Source organism: Entelurus aequoreus, linkage group LG08 (assembly GCF_033978785.1).
Source record: "Entelurus aequoreus isolate RoL-2023_Sb linkage group LG08, RoL_Eaeq_v1.1, whole genome shotgun sequence".
NCBI lineage: Eukaryota > Metazoa > Chordata > Actinopteri > Syngnathiformes > Syngnathidae > Entelurus > Entelurus aequoreus.
The window spans coordinates 19,877,990-19,898,989 of NC_084738.1; the positions used below are offsets into that span (position 1 = coordinate 19,877,990).

Consider the following 21,000-nt stretch of genomic DNA (forward strand, 5'->3'; position numbering starts at 1 on the left):
TCTACTCCTAAACCGCTACACACAAATGGGTGAAAATGTGCCAAAACATGCACTACTAGTGTGTTATTTCTCTAACAAATACCCCACATGGCGGTGATGTTATTAACCATAAATTGTCTGATTTACTTATACGGTTTAATGCACTCTACAGTACAAAACATCCACTGTAACTTTAGTTTTTTTTTGTCTGTGCACACATTTAGGGAACTATGTGTGTAAAAATTGTGCGACGTAATTTTTCTATTTTGTTTTCTCACGCCGCCTCTGACACCTTATCATGCCCGCCCCGCTATATAAGAAGTACTGGTCTAATGGTTACAAAGCTTTTTAAAGATATTTGCTTTTCATGTAATCGAGCATGTCTTAGCACAACCAATAGGGGGTGTCACGCACGCCATTTACACTCATGTGAAAAAATTAAGCCCCCCCACCACAGAACACACTTTTACAACATGATAAAGCGGTGTAATGTTAGCTTCACACAGGAACCTCTTTAGAACAAAAAATGCTCATCCATCTTCGTGGCAGCTGCGTCCTTGAGGCGATGGGAATTTCTGTGCAAATACAAAGACTTGAATGTAACACCTGATATGATATACCTTTAATAACTCAAGTACAGGATCAAAGTCTGTGTACGACATGTCCTCCGTGTAGATAATGGCTGTGAGCATAATACAGAGTGATGTTGCGTTATAATGCAACACTGGATTGTGGAAATATGAGGACGGCGATCGAAGCTAGAGATAATGGACTGTATCACGGATCCATCTGGGAAAACAAGGCGAGAGAAAACGTTCGGAGTAAAGGTTGGGTCTAACACTTTTATGCAAACTAATGCTGATTGAAGATCATTAATGATAAAACTGTTGTGTTCATGTTGGAAATCAGGTTTGCAGTGCTAATCACTTTGCTACTCACTTGTGTCCCCAGCTATTTTGACAATAATTGCTGTACCTGGACTACTCTCAAGCATTGTTAGGAAAAACGGCTACTCACGCTAGTAACTTACTAGTAACGAGTAATCTAATAATTACTAGTGCGTACATTACAACACCGTTACCGATGCGTTTGATTGAACGTGGCACGGTACTTCTGATTTGGTTGTATGTCAACAAGACATCGTCAGAAGCACAGCAATTTCAATGCAGGAAGTAACTTTTTACTAATGAAAGCAACAACCAGCACCACACTCAAATTAACTTGATATTTAAATAGCAAGAGGCAACATCACACAGCAAACAACATGTAGGCCGAGTAGACGCACACACACACACACACACACACTCCTACTACTACTACTACGAGGGAATAATGAACAACACATCAGTGATTGAAGTGACAAGCTTGCAATCTTACAAACCCCGTTTGTTGATATGAAGACAAGACAGCACATTCAATCTCTTTGTTGATTAGCGCTGACACAATCTAGCAAACTGCCGCTGCTAAGCTAAAATGGTGAAATACTGCTCGTAGTGCGCTTTTGCTGACGTCACTTGGCAGCAGTCACCGCCTTTTAAAGGCACACACTCTGCTCTAATGAAACATTTCTCAAATATATATGCCAGATATTTTAAGTTTTTTATTTTTTTGGTAAGGCATTAATTACTTACCCTAGTAATTAGTGACATTATTTAAAGAGTAATTTCATTATTTTCTTGGTGAAGTGAAAAGTAACTATAATTAATTACTTTTTAAAGTAATTTTCCAAACACTGCTTTCAAGTGTCTTCTAGCCAAGAGTGTTCAACCTTGCGGTAAAAAAATCTGTTGTTGGGAAACTATCAAAAAACATGACTAGTTGTTTGGACTATCTCAACTGTGGGACACAGGTGCAAAATAACTCACTGTGGAATAAGGGACATAACACACCAGACAAGGCTTCAGAAGACGAAAGATACCAAGGCAAGATGGAGCTAATCTTATGGTCGCTCGATGCTATTGACAAAGTGTTTTCCAGTATATGTTATGCTTGTTCTGAAATTGTCATGTATCCATCAAATCTGCTGTTGAAACCAGGACTATGTAGCCAACATATATAATCAGCATATAAATTGATTTTAAATTAGGGGCGGGACATGAATAAGCATTCTTGCTTTTTCCCCGTATCCCTTTTCGGTGGGTGCCGTTGCATGTCTGTCAAAATACAAAGAGTGATGAAGTGTTGCTATATATGTCTGTCTGCCGGAATAACTAAATAAAATGTATTCATTCATTCAAGTGTACCTTGTTTTTCTACAGTTACTATTATATATTCAGCACATCCTGAAATATTTTTCCCGTCATCAGGTTGGAGGGACACGGATGGCCGAGCTCCCCGCCAGAGAGGCCAGAAGGAGGTCCTTGACCAGCTGCTTACCCAAATAAAAGATGCCCATCAGAGCTGCGTCTGCCACGGTATATATAATAAACCCCTTTGGGTTGATTTATTGGCTGCTAAAAGACTCAGCTGTCACATGAGACCTGCAATGATTTACGCGGTTGGTTGAGACCGCAAGGCCTTTAAACCAATCAACTATGGATGAGCATGTGATTTTTAATCTTCCTCTAGATTTTTTATTATGGCATTAGATTTAACAAGTGGAGTAGGAGCGTAAAACATGAGAGCTGGAAATATTTTTGACCCGGGACCGGGGGGCGGCTCCTAGCGCTGATGTCGCAGTTGGAGCGGACGTCTTCTGTCGTATAAGTGAGGCCAGCCAGGCTAACGTCATCGTCCAACTTAATCAAAACCGGAAATGTCTTCATTTTGATTTGTCATGCCCAGGAGTGTCCGGACTTTTTCCAACGACGGTCACATACAGAAAAATGAAAGGAGGCAGATTGATGTTAATCACCGTCTATGAAAGACGCCAAAACCGATGTGATGTCCAACCAATCCATCAAATCCATGTAATTTGCTCAAACTGAATTTACATTTTTGGGACATTTTTTAAAATCTTAATCTGTAAATTGTGAACAAATTTTATTTGGGTAGTAACAAGTGAAAGTAACATCTATCCAAAATAAATAAACCGTATTGGAAAATATCACAAATTATACAATAAAATAAATGAATAAACTTACTTTTGGGGCTTAGGGTAACATCAATCAATCAATGTTTATTTACATAGCCCTAAATCACAAGTGTCTCAAAGGGCTGCATAAGCCACAACGACATCCTCGGTTCAGAGCCCACATAAGGGCAAGGAAAAACTCACAACCCAGTGGGACGTTGATGTGAATGACTATGAGAAACCTTGGAGAGGACTGCAGATGTGGGTGACCCCCCCCCCCCCCCCCCTCTAGGGGGGACCGGATGCAATGGAAATCGAGTGGGTCTAGCATAATATTGTGAGATGGGGCAGAGGAGAAAAGGAAAGAAACGGCAGATCAACTGGTCTAAAAAGGGGGTCTATTTAAAGGCTAGAGTATACAAATGAGTTTAAAGATGGAACTTAAATGCTTCTACTGAGGTAGCATCTCTAACTGTTACCGGGAAGGCATTCCATAGTACTGGAGCTCTATAGCCCGCAGATTTTTTTGGGCTCTGGGAATCACTAATAAGCCGGAGTTCTTTGAACGCAGATTTCTTGCCGGGACATATGGTACAATACAATCGGCAAGATAGGATGGAGCTAGACCGTGTTAGACATCACTGAGTAACATCCCAGAGACGCAAAAAATAAAAAATGTTAGGAGTAACAAAAATCTAAACGGGAATATATCAACATCCTAACAGTCGGCATCCCAGTGAGAGCAGACATTGTACAGTAAGTGAAGTCTGCAGTGAGTAACAATCAGTGATGTTGTCGAGGAAAAAGCTAAAGTCTTGATGCGTTTGTGAATTCAATGTGTCGCCGTATGCTTAAAATGATCAAAATATATTACTTTACACAACCTTGACGGAGGTATATGTTGCTTTATTGGCGGAATAGAACGACTCCCATCATCTCCATTGTAAGCAGACTTTTGCTTATTTACTATTTAGAATGCATAAATAAAGAAAACAAAAAAGGATTGTGAATGATTGGCAAAAATGAAAAAAAAAAAAGTGCATTTGCCCTTATTTAAAACAACAATTTTACAGTTGATTTTATCATGCATTTATACGTTTTATTTCCTGGGCACACAAATGGCACTAGTTGGCCACCAATTGACAACTAGCGGCGTGCTCGGACACAACGACCACTCTCTCCCCCCGTGCTTGGATTTTTGCTCCAGAATACAGGGTTAGAGGATTTTTCCATATGGCTTGCATGTCTGGAAAAATTGACAATAAATAATATTTGTAGTCAGTATGCGAGCTACAGTATAAGTCTGGCATTGTAGTAACGGCGCATGTTGCAGCTCAACATGGAAGTTGACGCAAAGTTACAGTACAATGAGCGACTGATGGCGTGGCCTGGCAGGTGCAACACTTCTCGCTGTTAAATCTCATCTCGATGGACATTTGACAATCAAAAGAAGGGGCCGGGGGGGGGGGGGGGGTGGTCGAAGCTTCTTTCCACCACTCGGCCCTTCCCCTTCCCTCGTGGTGACAAAGTGCAGACGGGCTTCTCCAAACACCGGCGGCTGTAAACGGCTCCCATAAGTGTCAGAAGCTGTCCACACTGACTCCGCATTCAGCACTGACGGCCTTGTCCCCGCTCGCAAACACACTCGCCCACTTACTATTGTCCGCGGCGGAGCGCGCCCCACTCTACGGCCGGGACACTCCAGTATAATAGTCGGTATTGAGTTAGCTCGCCGTTTTTCATACGGCGGCTGATTGAGCTTGAAAGTTCAGGCACGGTAGCCAAGGTGCCGTGTCCCGGGGTCATGTTTGTTATTCCTGTTAGAGACCAGGATGGAGTCGGGAGGGCATAAATTACACTGACTTACTGCAGCCTTACACACACACACATGCACATGCACGCACGCACACACACACATTCTTGTATTTGTTACCTTCTGGAGACCTCCGAAAAACGCCTCCCTCTTTAGGACCACCCTTTTTTTTAGATATATAAAGATTTGTATTTACAACATTAATAATACATACTAACTATGTAAATGAGTTGGAATTTCACAAGAAAAAGGTCACAATTTCACAAAAAAAACTTAGAATTTTGGCAGTATTATAATAAAAGTCGTCATTTTACTCAACGCAAGTCAAAATGTGACAAGAAAAACTGAACATTTCTGTGATATTATGATAAAAGTTGGAATATTACTCAATAACAGACTCAATTTTACAAGAAAAGCTTAAAATGTTGGCAATTTTATGAAAAGAGTCATAGTTTTTCTTGACAAAAGTCACAATTGTATAAAAAAACTGTAAAATGTTGGCAATATTATAATAATAAAAGTCATCATTTTGCTCAAGAAATGTCACTGTTTTACAAGAACAACAAAAGAAATAAGTGTGATAAAAGATTTCACCACCAGGGCTGCGAATGAAAACTCAATTTTTTGTTTTTTTGTAATGTGCTTAAGGCCGATGACAAACGAGTCACAGACCACAGATGGCCCCTGTGCCGCACTTTGGGCAACCCAGCTGTAGAAGCTAACTGTTAATAGCCACTATAGTTTTAGTACCGTAGTGTATTTTTATGGTCACATATGGGACACAGGTTGTCTCAGTCAGCACCGAAAGTTGTATAATCAGCTGTTCACTTGGCGGGCTTTTTCGGGGATGAATAGGGAAGTCCTCCTTTAGCTTGTTTTATCATATATTGCTGCCTTTGCACCTGTCAATGTTTACTTTTGTATGCACATTAAATCAACCAAAAATCCTGACTTTGGAGCAATGTTCACGGACTCTAGTATTTGGCTCTCTATTAGATGCAATGTTTTTCCGTATTGGGACCATGATTTGGGTCCTAACTTGTTCACCGGTCCTCATATGGAAGGTACTTTTCTTTGTTGACGTCTCAAGAAGGGTAGCAATACAAGAAGACACACACACACATTCTTGTATTTGTTACCTTCTTGAGACCTCTGAAAAACACCTCCCTCTTTAGGACCACCCTTTTTTTTAGATATATAAAGATTTGTATTTACAACATTAATAATACATACTAACTATGTAAATGAGTTGGAATTTCACAAGAAAAAGGTCACAATTTCACAAAAAAAACTTAGAATTTTGGCAGTATTATAATAAAAGTCGTCATTTTACTCAACGCAAGTCAAAATGTGACAAGAAAAACTGAACATTTGTGTGATATTATGATAAAAGTTGGAATATTACTCAATAACAGTCTCAATTTTACAATAAAAGCTTAAAATGTTGGCAATTTTATGAAAAGAGTCATAGTTTTACTTGACAAAAGTCACAATTGTATAAGAAAACTGTAAAATGTTGGCAATATTATAATAATGATTGGAACATCACTTGGCCGAATTATGACAAAAGTCATCATTTTGCTCAAGAAATGTCACTGTTTTACAAGAACAACAAAAGAAATAAGTGTGATAAAAGATTTCACCACCAGGGCTGCGAATGAAAACTCTATTTTTTGTTTTTTTGTAATGTGCTTAAGGCCGATGACAAACGAGTCACAGACCACAGATGGCCCCTGTGCCGCACTTTGGGCAACCCAGCTGTAGAAGCTAACTGTTAATAGCCACTATAGTTTTAGTACCGTAGTGTATTTTTATGGTCACATATGGGACACAGGTTGTCTCAGTCAGCACCGAAAGTTGTAAAATCAGCTGTTCACCTGGCGGGCTTTTTCGGGGATGAATAGGGAAGTCCTCCTTTAGCTTTTTTTATCATATATTGCTGCCTTTGCACCTGTCAATGTTTACTTTTGTATGCACATTAAATCAACCAAAAATCCTGACTTTGGAGCAATGTTCACAGACTCTAGTATTTGGCTCTCTATTAGATGCAATGTTTTTCCGTATTGGGACCATGATTTGGGTCGTAACTTGTTCACCGGTCCTCATATGGAAGGTACTTTTCTTTGTTGACGTCTCAAGAAGGGTAGCAATACAAGAACACGCACACACACACATTCATGTATTTGTTACCTTCTTGAGACCTCAGAAAAATGCCTCCTCTTTAGGACCACCCTTTTTTTGGTATATAAAGATTTGTATTTACAAAATTAATAATACATACTAACTATGTAAATGAGTTGGAATTTCACAAGAAAAAGGTCACAACTTCACAAAAAAAAATTAGAAATTGGCAGTATTATAATAAATTCGTAATTTTACTCAACGCAAGTTAAAATGTTACAAGAAAAACTGAACATTTGTGCAATATTATGATTAATGTTGAAATTTTACTCAATAACAGTCGCAATTTTACAAGAAAAGCTTACGTTTATATAGCTATATAAAAGCTATATTGTATAGCTCGGTTGGTAGAGTGGCCGTGCCAGCAACTTCAGGGTTCCAGGTTCGATCCCCGCTTCCGCCATCCTAGTCACTGCCGTTGTGTCCTTGGGCAAGACACTTTGCCCACCTGCTCCCAGTGCCACCCACACTGGTTTAAATGTAACTTAGATAATGGGTTTCACTATGTAAAAGCGCTTTGAGTCACTAGAGAAAAGCGCTATATAAATATAATTCACTTCACTTAACATTTTGGCAATTTTATGAAAAGAGCCGTAATTTTACTCGACAAAAGTCACAATTTTATAAGAAAACTGTAAAATGTTGGCAATATTATAATAATAATCGGAACTTAACTTGGCAAAATTTTGACAAAAGTCATCATTTTACGCAAGAAATGTCACTGTTTTACAAGAACAACAAAAAAATTGGCAATATTGTGATAAAAGATTTAACCACCAGGGCTGCAAATGAGATCTGTATTTTTTGTAATGTGCTTAAGGCCGACGACAAACGAGTCATGGACCACAGATGGCCCCTGTGCCGCACTTTGGGCAACCCAGCTATAGCAGCTAACTGTTAATGGCCACTATAGTCTTAGTACCATAGTGTATTTGTTCAACCTATGGTCACATATGGGACACGGGTTGTCTCAGTCAGCACCGAAAGTTGTAAAATCAGCTGTTCACCTGGCAGGCTTTTTCGGGGATGAATAGGGAAGTCCTCCTTTAGCTTGTTTTATCATATATTATCATATGTTTACTTTTGTATGCACATTAAATCAACCAAAAATCACGACTTTGGAACAATGTTCACAGACTCTAATATTTGGCTCCTCCTTTAGCTGCCGTCTTGTTTTATCATATATTGCTGCTTTTGCACCTGTCAATGTTTACTTTTGTATGTACATTAAATCTAACCTGACTCTCGCCAGATCCTTGTAGTTCGCTGAGCTCCACACAAGGATCTGGGACTTCTCAATAGGAGATGTATTTCATTGTATGTGATTGGATAAACCACTTGTCCGTTATCTTGAATGACATGCTAATTCAACCACTCACATTGAAATCAACCCGTGACGCTGATGAGAGCGACGCTGCGAAATCCAAAACAGAACAGCCGACATATTGGATAACGACAGAGCGAAAAGGTAGAGAACTTTTACTGAAACTACGCAGCAATGTCAGGAGACGATCGATGTCGTTTGTGCAAAGAAAGTATGCGAATAAAATGCCTTCAATACCGTTTTCTGTTCAACTTTTAAAGAATTAATATTCGATAGATTTGACAAAACAGTTGCAATAGCAGAATCAACGTCAGCACACGACTCCTCGCTGCGTGCCGCCATTGCTGTTTGAATCAAACGGTCGCTTCCGGCGCTACGTCGCATCTACGAAATCCCGCCCGGCGATCCTGATCGGTTCATTATTTTTTCGCTATCTTGAAGGAGTTTGCATTGCCCTCGATCCCAGACCCTTGTGTGGAGCTCAGCGAACTACAAGGGTCTGGCGAGAGTCAGGTTACATTGAATCAACCAAAAATCCTGACTTTGGAGCAATGTTCACGGACTCTAGTATTTGGCTCTCTATCGGATGCAATGTTTGTCCGTGTTGGGACCGTGATTTCGTTCCTAACTTATGGAAGGTACTTTTCCTTGTTGACGTCTCAAGAACGGTAGAAATACAAGAACACACACACACACACACACGCCTTCCCAGCCCGCCAGTCGGCCTGTCTACAGTACAGTCCATACATATACATACACACACATGTACATGCACAAATATCCAAGTGCATGCATGTCCATGTATGGCCGCCCGGCAGACCCCCCCCCCCCCCCCCTTGTCCAAACACAATTAATTAAACTGTGAAAGAGGCCTTGACTAACACTGGCACCCCAGCAGTCAGCCCTACTTGTCCGTCTTACTCAGTGTCAAGCACTCGTGAGTGGGGCTGTTTTTACTCCGCCTCGTCTTGTCCACCTGAAGAGAAAATTAGGACTGCTGAATGAGGGGATTTATTGACTTTAAGTGGCCCGGGGGGGGGGGCGAGAGTAAGATCACCTGGGGAGGGGGTGGGAGATCTCCGCGGGCTTTTTTTAATGAGTTGGGAGGTGCGTTATCTCACCGACAGCATAAAACACACATGCATACACACCTCCCTCTCTCTCTCTCTCCCCGAAGGCCCACTAAAAATAAACATGTCCCCACAGACTTAACTGACCTCCCTGTCAGTGAGTGGCGAGGGGTTAAGACACACACACACACACACACACACACACACACACACACACATTATTACAACTCGAGACGTGCCATGCTCCAGCAGCTCAAGTATGCACAGGTAAACACACGCACACACAAAGTTAGTGTCCCTCAGGGAGTGGAAGGCTAGTAGTTCCCTCAAGGCCCATAGTCTGGCTCCGGGCTGTCAAATGGTGCCGTGCCACCGGAGCGCACGAAATGTCAAAAAACATTCGAGCGTGTTGTTGGACGTGTCAGGTTTGTTGTCAATTAGGTAACAGCCTGTCACCGCAGGAGATGTGTCAAGTCAGGACAGGGGGTATTCATTGGCTGCAGACGCTCGCAGTAATGGCACAATTTGTCACACTGAGAGAAAACACACACACACACACACACATAATCGCTTTTATTCAGACGACTAAAAGTATGTTTCTTGTCCTTACAGAACAGTGCAAAGCGCCGACGCAAGGCAGAAAACACTCGGTGTCCAAAAGCCTGCGTCACCTCTTTCAACCCACCAGCAAATTTGTGAAAAGCTTGAAAAGGTAAATTTTATTTTAATTGCTGTGTTGTTTGGGTTATTTGTGGAACTATATTGTAAATCCATATCCTGGCTAAATGTGGAATAAATAAATTAATGTTTTTTTTTTGTTTTGTTTTTTAGACGTGTATTTAAAGTATTACTGCTGTCAAATGATTTTTTTTTAAAAATCAGGTAAATCACACATTTTTAAATTTAGATTTAAATATATATACAGTCGTAGTCAAATGTTTACATACACTTGTAAAGGACATAATGTCATGGCTGTCTTGAGTTTCCAATAATTTCTACAACTCTTATTTTTTTGTGATAGAGTGATTGGAGCACATACTTGTTGGTCACAAAAAACTTTCATGAAGTTTGGTTCTTTTATGAATTTATTATGGGTCTACTGAAAATGTGACCAAATATACTGCTGGGTCAAAAGTATACATACAGCAATGTTAATATTTGGTTACATGTCCCTCGGCAAGTTTCACTTCAATAAGGCGCTTTTGGTAGCCATCCACAAGCTTCTGGTTGAATTTTTGACCACTCCTCTTGACAAAATTGGTGCAGTTCAGCTAAATGTGTTGGTTTTTTGACATGGACTTGTTTCTTCAGCATTGTCCACACATTTAAAAAGTCAGGACTTTGGGAAGGCCATTCTAAATCTAGCCTGATTTAGCCATTCCTTTACCACTTTTGACATGTGTTTGGGTGTCATTGTCCTGTTGGAACACCCAACTGCGCCCAAGACCCAACCTCTGGGCTGAAGATTTTAGGTTGTCCTGAAGAATTTGGAGGTAATCCTCCTTTTTCATTGTCCCATTTACTCTCTGTAAAGCACCAGTTCTATTGGCAGCAAAACAGGCCATGAGCATGAGACTACCACTACCATGCTTGACGGTAGGGATGGTGTTCCTGGGCTTAAAGGCCTCACCTTTTCTCCTCCAAACATATTGCTGGGTATTGTGGCCAAACAACTCTATTTTCGTTTCATCTGACCACAGAACTTTCCTCCAGAAGGTCTTATCTTTGTCCATGTGATGTCAGATGAAACAATGAAAATTCAACCAGAAGCTTGTGGATGGCTACCAAAATCACCTTATTGCAGTGAAACTTGCCAAGGGACATGTAACCAAATATTAACATTGCTGTACATATATACTTTTGACCCAGCAGATTTGGTCACATTTTCAGTAGACCCATAATAAATTCATAAAAGAACCAAACTTCATGAATGTTTTTTGTGACAAACAAGTATATATATATATATATATATATTATACCGAAATATACAGAATTATACGAAATACATTTTATTCTGGCACCGATACCAAAATGTATTTTGTTACTTTTCGATACTTTTCTAGATAAAGGGTACCACAAAAATGGCATTATTGACTTTATTTGAACCAAAAAAATCTTGTGATACATTAAATATACGTCCTAAGTGCAATCAAAGAACAATTTTGGCATTATATAACATAGTGAACATACTACACAACTTCACTTTTAGTTGTAAGTTAGCAAACAAAGGCTACTAATTTGGCTGCTGATGTATGCAGTAACATATTGTGTTGTTTCTCATTGTATTACTTGGTCAAAATTATGAGGGACAAGCGGTAGAAAATTGATTATTAATCTACTTGTTCATTTACTGTTAATATCTGCTTATTTGTTGTAACATGTTACATCTACACCTCTGATAAAATGTAATAATCACTTATTCTTCTGTCGTTTGTAGGCTTTAGATACATTTTGGATGATACCACAAATTTGGGTATCAATTCAATACCAAGTCGTTTATCATACATTGGTCATATTCAAAGTCCTAATGTTGATGTAATCATTGCAGTATTGACTAGATATGGCTAAAAAAAAAGTTTTTAATTATTATTATTTTTTAAATCTGTCCTTTCTAATCCATTTTCTACCGCTTGTTACTCTCAGTGTCTCCTAGCCGCTCAGGCAAATCATATTGTCTAAAGATGCATTTTTCCATCGATAACGTGACGGCATTGCGCTAAGAATAACTGTATAACGGATAAACCACAGTAACCTCGAATATATATATATATATATATATATATATATATATATATATATATATATATATATATATATATATATATATATATATATATATATATATATATATATATATATATATATATGATTCAATATCGATTCTTGGGGTCACGATTCGATTCAAAATCGATTTTTTTTTCAATTCAACACGATTCTCGATTCAAAAACAATTTTTTCCCGATTCAAAACAATTCTCTATTCATTCAATACATAGGATTTCAGCAGGATCTACCCCAGTCTGCTGACATGCAAGCAGAGTAATAGATTTTTGTAAAAAGCTTTTATAATTGTAAAGGACAATGTTTTATCAACTGATTGCAATAATGTACATTTGTTTGAACTATTAAATGAACCAAAAATATGACTTATTTTATCTTTGTGAAAATATTGGACACGCTTATGAGATGCGATGCAAGTGTAAGCCACTGTGACACTATTGTTATTTTTATTTTATTTTTTATAAATGTCTAATGATAATGTCAATGAGGGATTTTTAATCACTGCTATGTTGAAATTGTAACTAATATTGATACTGTTGTTGATAATATTCATTTTGGTTTATTGCAGTTCTGAGTGTTGCTGGGTTGGGTTTGGTTTTGGAATTGGATTGCATTGTTATGGTATTGTTGCATATTGTTTTGTTGGATTTGTTTTTGTTTTTTTTTGTTTTTTTTAAATAAATAAATAAAAAAATTGATTTTTAAAGAATGAGAATCGATTCTGAATCACACAACGTGAGAATCCCACACCCCTAATATATAAATATAATATATATATATATATATATATATATATATATATATATATATATATATATATATATATATATATATATATATATATATATATATATATATATATATATATATATATATATATATATGTATTTTTATTTATTTATAAAAATCCCCTGAAGAGCAGGGAAACCTGCGAAACAGGCTTGTAGGGATGAACTAGCCTCTGTGTTTTTTACTAACCTAACATATATTCCGCTCTTCACCGGTATTGAGCACTGTATAACGGATAAACCACAGTAACCTCGACTATATATATATATATATATATATATATATATATATATTTACAGCCCGGCCCCCGGCCACATTTTTTTAACCCGAGTCAAAAAGTTTGGGGACCCCTGGTGTATGGTAGACATATTGAAGTGTAAGTATGGAAGTGGGCCAATTAAACCACAGCCTTTCAATCGTGTCACAGTTGTGTATTATGTATTCTGTGTTTTTTCTAGAGGTCTATATCTGGCGTCCATATTCTACAGAGATGACAGTGTCTTGGTGACCCCTGAGGACCAGATTCCCATTGTGGAAGTTGAGGACTCCTACTCCAGTTCTCTGCTGCAGGACTTCCTCTGGTTTACAAAGGTAGACAACCACCAACCTTCAAGGCGTCAATTAGGAGTTTTTTTTATTTAACATTTTGGATATTGTTGTCCAGGTGTCCTACTTGTGGGAGGAGATTCCCTGGCTGCAGCAGTGTCTCAATCCCACCCAGACGTCATGTTCCTGCACTCTGCAGACGCGCATCAAGATGCTACAATCAATCGCTCACCTCCAGGTGGGACTGCAAAAGGCGTTCACCCAGGAACTTAGCAATGTATTCATGCTGGTGTTACTTCCCTCAGGGCATGCTGGGAACGCAAGACTTGGGTCAGGTGTATTTTGAGCCAATCAAAGACAAGCACGGGAATGCCTTGCTGGTGCTCCTGAAGGATATGAACGCGTCTCCAAACCTGGACGGCGTGCGCTGGATGCAGCTTTGCAAACTGCAGCTACAACGCAAGTCCATATCCTCTCCGGAGGAACCCACCGCTCTGGACATGCTCCTCATCACGCTGCATGTACGTGCTCACGGGGATAGAATGGTGGGGTTGGAGCTTTATTTTGGAAAACGGGTAATTGGTGCTTTTGTTATGGATATAGGCTGCTCTAAATAGGAATAAGACGGCTTGTAGTTTGTAAATCAGGTTCATTCTTTTTGCAGAACCAATACAGAGGTACTCCAACTACAGATTGTTTTGAGATAAGAGCTCTCTCTCTGCTTTAAGTTGCAAGCAATAACTTGAGTTACAAGCATTCCCGGCATTAGCTGGCGGAGCAAATGTCGCAGTGAATCCCATAAGATCCGCCTAAAACATCCTAGCGTTAGCTTATGGATTAAAAGAATGGACATAACTTGGTTTTCCAAGCATGGCAAGGAATAAAGGGAGTGTGAAGGACAGTGCTGAGTAGATGAAGAGGATGATATTCATTGAACTAAAGAAAGAAATCATCAAAAACATGACTGAGCGCGTCGCCAACTTGTCGAAACAGTTGGAGTGTATTATTGCCGGTCTGCTCCATGCTGAAGCAGAATGAGTCTAACACCAGCCAACGGACATTTATCCATGAAAATATAGAAAAGCTGCTGATGGTGTGTTTGACGTAGAAGCAGCTGTAAGGAGATACTGTAGATGTCCACTTTCCAAGGAAAATGTTGTATATTGTTATATTACTTCATACTTTAGTTGTTAGCAGTACATTATATTGTATTGTTTTTGTACAATATTTCTTATCTATTTTTTTCATTCTTTTAAAAAGGCATGTTATAATTGTGCAGCTTTTGGGGGTTTGGGGTTGGCAGAAAGGGGACACGCTCCAATTAAATTGATTTCAATTCATTTCAGTGAATGACGTTGATTTGAGATTAGACTTAGACTTAGACAAACTTTATTGATCCACAAGGGAAGTTGTTCCACACAGTAGCTCAGTTGCAAAGGATGGAAAGGGCAAGGATGGAAAGGATAATGCAGGTATAATGTACAAACATGTACCATAGTAGCAATATAAAACATAACATATATGTAATATTTACATATTATATAAACATATGCAAGTGTTTTGAGCTAGTGGTTAGAGTGTCCGCCCTGAGATCGGTAGGTTGTGAGTTCAAACCCCGGCCGAGTCATACCGAAGACTATAAAAATGGGACCCATTACCACCCTGCTTGGCACTCAGCATCAAGGGTTGGAATTGGGGGTTAAATCACCAAAAATGATTCCCGGGCACGGCCATCGCTGCTGCCCACTGCTCCCCTCACCTCCCAGGGGGTGATCAAGGGTGATGGGTCAAATGCAGAGAATAATTTCGCCACACCTAGTGTGTGTGTGACAATCATTGGTACTTTAACTTTAACTGAACTTAAGAGCTCTGTCACATAACCAATTAGGCTCATAAATTGAGGTACTACTGTAGTATGTACTTGTGTAACTTCGGCTCAAAGTAACGGAGACGTTACATGAAAAACAGAAATGCTAGTGGAAAACTGAATTGTATGAAAATATAATGCAACGTTAATAGTAATGATCATCAACCCATGTCCTCTTCTTCAAAGTTGCTTAGTCAGGCATATTATTTTGAAGTTAATTGCATTAATGATAGCCTTGCTACAAAACTCTTCAATCTGGAAGCAATTCGCCACTTTATTTTGTCTGTATTCAACAATGTTGCACATACTGCATTGTCTCCAGTGGAAGTTTGTCCTTGTGGTTCCCAAACAATGGCGGAACATTCCCTTTTGGCTAAAACCGCAGTTCACTGGAATATTTGTCTTTTGCTCTATTACGACCGAACTGCATCGTAAAATACAGCAAAACACAACAAAGCGCTCTTTGTTCCGGCACACAGGAGAAGCTGGCTTATCACAGACGAAGCAGGAAGCTCCTGTCCCCCGGCTTGTACCTGGGATATTTGAAGCTGTGCACATCGGTGGAGCAGATCAGAGCGCTGGTGCCGCAGAAGCTCCCAAACATCCTCTGTCACACCAAGATACGAGACAACAACAACGTCTCCAGGTTGGCATCCTTTTGGCCGTTTCGCAAAGGAAGAGGATCTATTTTTTAAAGCGTGTGTGGTTTCAGGGAGGAGTGGCAGTGGCTGCAGGGCCTCAGCGCCCTGGAGGAGCCCATGGAGACGGACTGCAGCACGCAGGGCGGTCCTCATCACCTCCTGCACGACCTGCGTGGGGCCATCAAGGATCTGATGGCCCATATCAATGTCCCCGGTAACCAGGTCAGAGCCCTGCGGTCTCCCTTCTCTATTGATGACAAAGCACATTATCGTTTATTGACTGGAACTATTTCAACCATGGAGCCCCAACTTGATTCCACTGGGGTTTTGGTCTGTTCTGGTTAGACCACTAACTCGCATGATTTCTGGAAATGTTCTGAATGTCTCATAAATTGATCATTATTGTCTATTTCCCAATACAGAGTCTTACCAACAGGAAGTAACCCCACTAAAAGTTCAAGCATGCGTCTCGTAGTGCGTGCACTTTTGTTTTTGTTTTTCACAGTCTGTGCTACACTACATGGATTAGTCAATTTATTACCACTAACATTGTAATGATGCACTTTATGAACAGACATATTAAACCATGATTTATTATTATTATTATTATTATTACAGTATTATTCTTATTATGTTTAATATTATTTAATTAATGTATGTTTAAGCCTGTCCCTGTCTAGACACTTTGGCAAGTTGTATCTGCCAAAAGTTTTTAAAAAAGTTATTAATAATAATCACCAAATTGTGTATTATTTTACATGATGATAATAATTATCTTATTGTTTGATTGTATTAATTTTTTATACGAACTATATACATTGTTAAAACATTAGAATTAATATGATTTTTTTTATTCTATAAAAGATACCATTGGTGGACTTGGCCATTGTATCATGGCTAATTAATATATTGAAAAATGTTTAACTCATAAAAAATATTACAATTATTGTCATGGTTTCAACAATAACATTAAATGTTTGAATATTGAAATTACATAATGATATCCATTTTAATTTTTTTATTTAATTAAAATTGTGTTGATTGAACGTGACTGATTGATTTATGTTTTATTGTGTTTTTATTTATATGAACATTGAAGATATCAGCTATATTGTCGTGTTAAAATGTATATACTATATTGTTTTAGATATATTTAAAAAAACAAATTCTATATGGCCAAAATTGCAGGTTATTAATCATTGTTAAATTAAAATTAATTCAAGGATGAATTTTACGTATTTCTTACATATTAGAATTACATCTGTTTAAAAATATATACAAAATTCAAAAACATCCTCTAGCAAATTTTAAAGTGTGTCCATGGGACTTTTGGTCCATTTATCCCTGTGGCGGGCCGTGCGTTTCCCACCTAGGCTTTCAATTATGTCCTGTGTCCAATGATTACCTCTCAAAATACCATAATTGATGTCACCACATGACCATCGGACTCATCAGCCACAGCAGTTGTGTCGCTGAGTTTAAACTTGACCTCTGGACTGGCGCAGTTTCCATAGTCGTTACCACTGATGATGACATGACCCACCCGCATCAGCAATTAAAACATATCTTATGTGGTACTGTCAAAATTAAAATGGCAAAAAACATATTAAACGTGAAAAAATAAAGAAATAAAATATCAAAACTCACAATCTGTAGAACCCATTCGAGCTTCCGGGGTTGGCCGACATGGTCTCACAAAATGTAGTTTCTCTTTAAATATCCTTCTTGAAAATGGACGAGGCAGACGAGGCGTGTTGGCTGAGTTCTTAAAGTTTACTCCACAGCGTGCTCATCAAAAACATCCCGCGAGGCTACTGCGCATGCTCTTCACTACTGTGGCATTCTGGGCAATGGAGTTCTTATGTTACCTGGCTCATAACATCACAATATATATCTGCCTTAGACCAGTTAGAATGCCTTATTGACAATAACTCGTGATCTGATTGGCTATCGCAACTGTCTGTCAAATGTTTGTGTGTGTGCACTGCCCGCATTGTTGATACTGAAAGCCCGGGCAGATTTGGTACAGCATGGCAACATAATCTAGCTGAATTCTGATTGGATGAAAACTACACTACCGTTCAAAAGTTTGGGGTCACCCAAACAATTTTGTGGAATAGACTTCATTTCTAAGAACAAGAATAGACTGTCGAGTTTCAGATGAAAGTTCTCTTTTTCTGGCCATTTTGAGCGTTTAATTGACCCCACAAATGTGATGCTCCAGAAACTCAATCTGCTCAAAGGAAGGTCAGTTTTGTAGCGTCTGTAACGAGCTAAACTGTTTTCAGATGTGTGAACATGATTGCACAAGGGTTTTCTAATCATCAATTAGCCTTCTGAGCCAATGAACAAACACATTGTACCCTTAGAACACTGGAGTGATAGTTGCTGGAAATGGGCCTCTATACACCTATGTAGATATTGCACCAAAAACCAGACATTTGCTGCTAGAATAGTCATTTACCACATTAGCAATGTATAGAGTGTATTTCTTTAAAGTTAAGACTAGTTTAAAGTTATCTTCATTGAAAAGTACAGTGCTTTTCCTTCAAAAATAAGGACATTTCAATGTGACCCCAAACTTTTGAACGGTAGTGTATATAACCTAAAAACAACAGCGCTGGAAGGAGCTCAATATGACATGAAGAGAATATGAATACTTTTACATATTTAATGAAAGTGTATTAAAAAATACTTTTATCTTTAATAATGATCATGATTTCTGGTTATGTTAGGCCAGCAGAGAAGGCCTTGCTGGCCCTGACGGCACACCACTGCTTTATCCAGAAGAACCTTTGTCAGAAAGCATCTGCTGGCTCTCTTCTTCATCCCAAAAGTTCTCCCACACCAAACTCATCCAAGCATGTTTAATTGACCTTCCCCAAACTGTCCGCACACTACTGGAAGTCCAGAATGTCTTGAAAAGATTCATAATCAAGCTTGAGGCGGCATTAACAATTCAATCAATCAATCAATCAATCAATCAATCAATGTTTACTTATATAGCCCTAAATCACGAGTGTCTCAAAGGGCTGCACAAGCCACAACGACATCCTCGGCTCAGATCCCCCAGGTAAGAAAAGTTGGTTTTGCATGATAGGGCCCCTATAAGGTTTTAAGACTATAAGCTGCTAATTTCCCCCACAATTTGAAACCTTACACAATAGTGTAATTCATTTACGATACTTTCCGGGTTCACAAGCTTCACATGGTGCCAGTAAATAGTTCACATTGAATCAAACGCACTCACACAATCATTAAGTCAGCCATTTAGCGCATTATGGACTCACCCTCATCTTGGAGAAGAAATGAGAAAATGCGCACGGTCACTAACAGTTACCACCTGATTACGGTAGACTGCACATGCCATTATTTTTATTCTCTTCTCTGTACGTTTGCAGGCACAAGACTTCCGAATCTACACCCAGGAAGTGTTGGAGTTTGGCGACAAAGTTTCCTTCCTCCTCCTCCTGCCTCCTTCCGATGAGGTGTGCACGGCCCCCGGTCAGAACAACCCCTACTCTCCCCGCTCCGGCTTCCTCACGCTGCCCCTGCAGATCTTTGAACTGGGTGAGTGTGCCGCGACCGCGACACACGCCGAGTTAGACGTACTTCATTTAACCGCCTCCTCTCTCCCGCCAGTCCATTTTAACGCCTATTGCCCCAGTTTTATCGGCCAGTACTGCCGTGTGTCCGCCCTGCTGGAGCTGGAGTCCCTCATGTCCCAGCAGGCCTTGAGGGAGGCTTTCTCCGAAGAGGAGCTCCTGGCCGCCAAGAAGAAGCAACAGCAGCTCCAGGAGCACATTCAGGTGTGCAGCACAGACGCCACGTTCGGATTTTTCCATTTGGATTAACGGATGTGGTTTACGACAGCAAATGGAAGAGGTGTGGCGGGACGCGAGGTGGATCATGGAGGCCTTGCAGTACGCCCGCTACAAACAGCCGACAGGAGGCATCTCCATCAGTGGTTTGATTGACTTCTCCACAGAGGTGCTGCCTGATAAGCCTCCTTCCACGTCCTCACAGCCCTCCCCGCTGCCGTCACCAGAAGCTTGCCGCAAACACTCAGGTGGGACCCCAAATCGGATGCGCTTACATCAAACTTTTTTTCACCGAGCACCACCATAAAGCCCAACATTACAATACAGTAGCTTAGAAGGCCTAAGTAGCCGAGTCATACCAAAGACTATAAAAATGGGACCCATTACCTCCCTGCTTGGCACTCAGCATCAAGGGTTGGAATTGGGGGTTGAATCACCAAAAATGATTCCCGGGCGCGGCCACCGCTGCTGCTCACTGCTCCCCTCACCTCCCAGGGGGTGAACAAGGGGATGGGTCAAATGCAGAGGACAAATTTCACCGCACCTAGTGTGTGTGTGTGACTATCAGTGGTACTTTAACTTTAACTTTAAAAATAAGGCAGAGGTTTTATTTAACAAGTATATTTAATATTTTGGGCCTCTGTTACATTACACACAGATTGAACAGTAACACTTTGTTTGAATATCGAAAAAAACAAAACACTGTACTCAAATGAAGGGATTTTTTGGTGTTCCACTAGATCAGGGGTGTCAAACTCATTTTAGATAGGGGGCCACATGGAAAAACATCTACTCCCCAGTGGGCCGGACTGGTAAAATCACGGCACGATAACTTAAAAATAAAGACAACTTCAGGTTGTTTTCTTTGTTTAAAAATAGAACACGCACATTCTGAAATTGTACAAACCATAATGTTGTTGTTTTTTTTTTACACTTACATGTTGCGTTTAATAGTATTCCATCTTTATTTGTCGTTATTTATACTTTCTGAATAAATGATGTGATAATGTTCATCAGTCAACTCATTGGTGTTCATTTGCAATCTATCAAGATAAACAAATGATATCAAAATCAAATTACAGGAAGTTATTTATGTAGTTTGCTCATTTTCCTCGACTGGTGCACTGACATCATATGGTTTTTTTTACATACTGTATGTAGCATCATCTACAAAGA

General features: G+C 39.5%; 1 protein-coding gene across 1 annotated transcript in view; it reads left to right on the forward strand.

Moving 5' to 3' along the window:
• The window catches only part of LOC133655579 (ankyrin repeat and fibronectin type-III domain-containing protein 1), a 148,513-nt gene that overhangs the window by 122,756 nt on the left and 4,757 nt on the right, over positions 1-21,000 (forward strand). Inside the window, 10 exon segments of the mRNA XM_062055856.1 lie at positions 2,286-2,393; positions 9,993-10,092; positions 13,408-13,540; positions 13,614-13,733; positions 13,801-14,016; positions 15,842-16,008; positions 16,075-16,225; positions 19,405-19,573; positions 19,646-19,812; positions 19,877-20,072. Coding sequence (XP_061911840.1) covers positions 2,286-2,393; positions 9,993-10,092; positions 13,408-13,540; positions 13,614-13,733; positions 13,801-14,016; positions 15,842-16,008; positions 16,075-16,225; positions 19,405-19,573; positions 19,646-19,812; positions 19,877-20,072 — 1,527 coding nt within the window.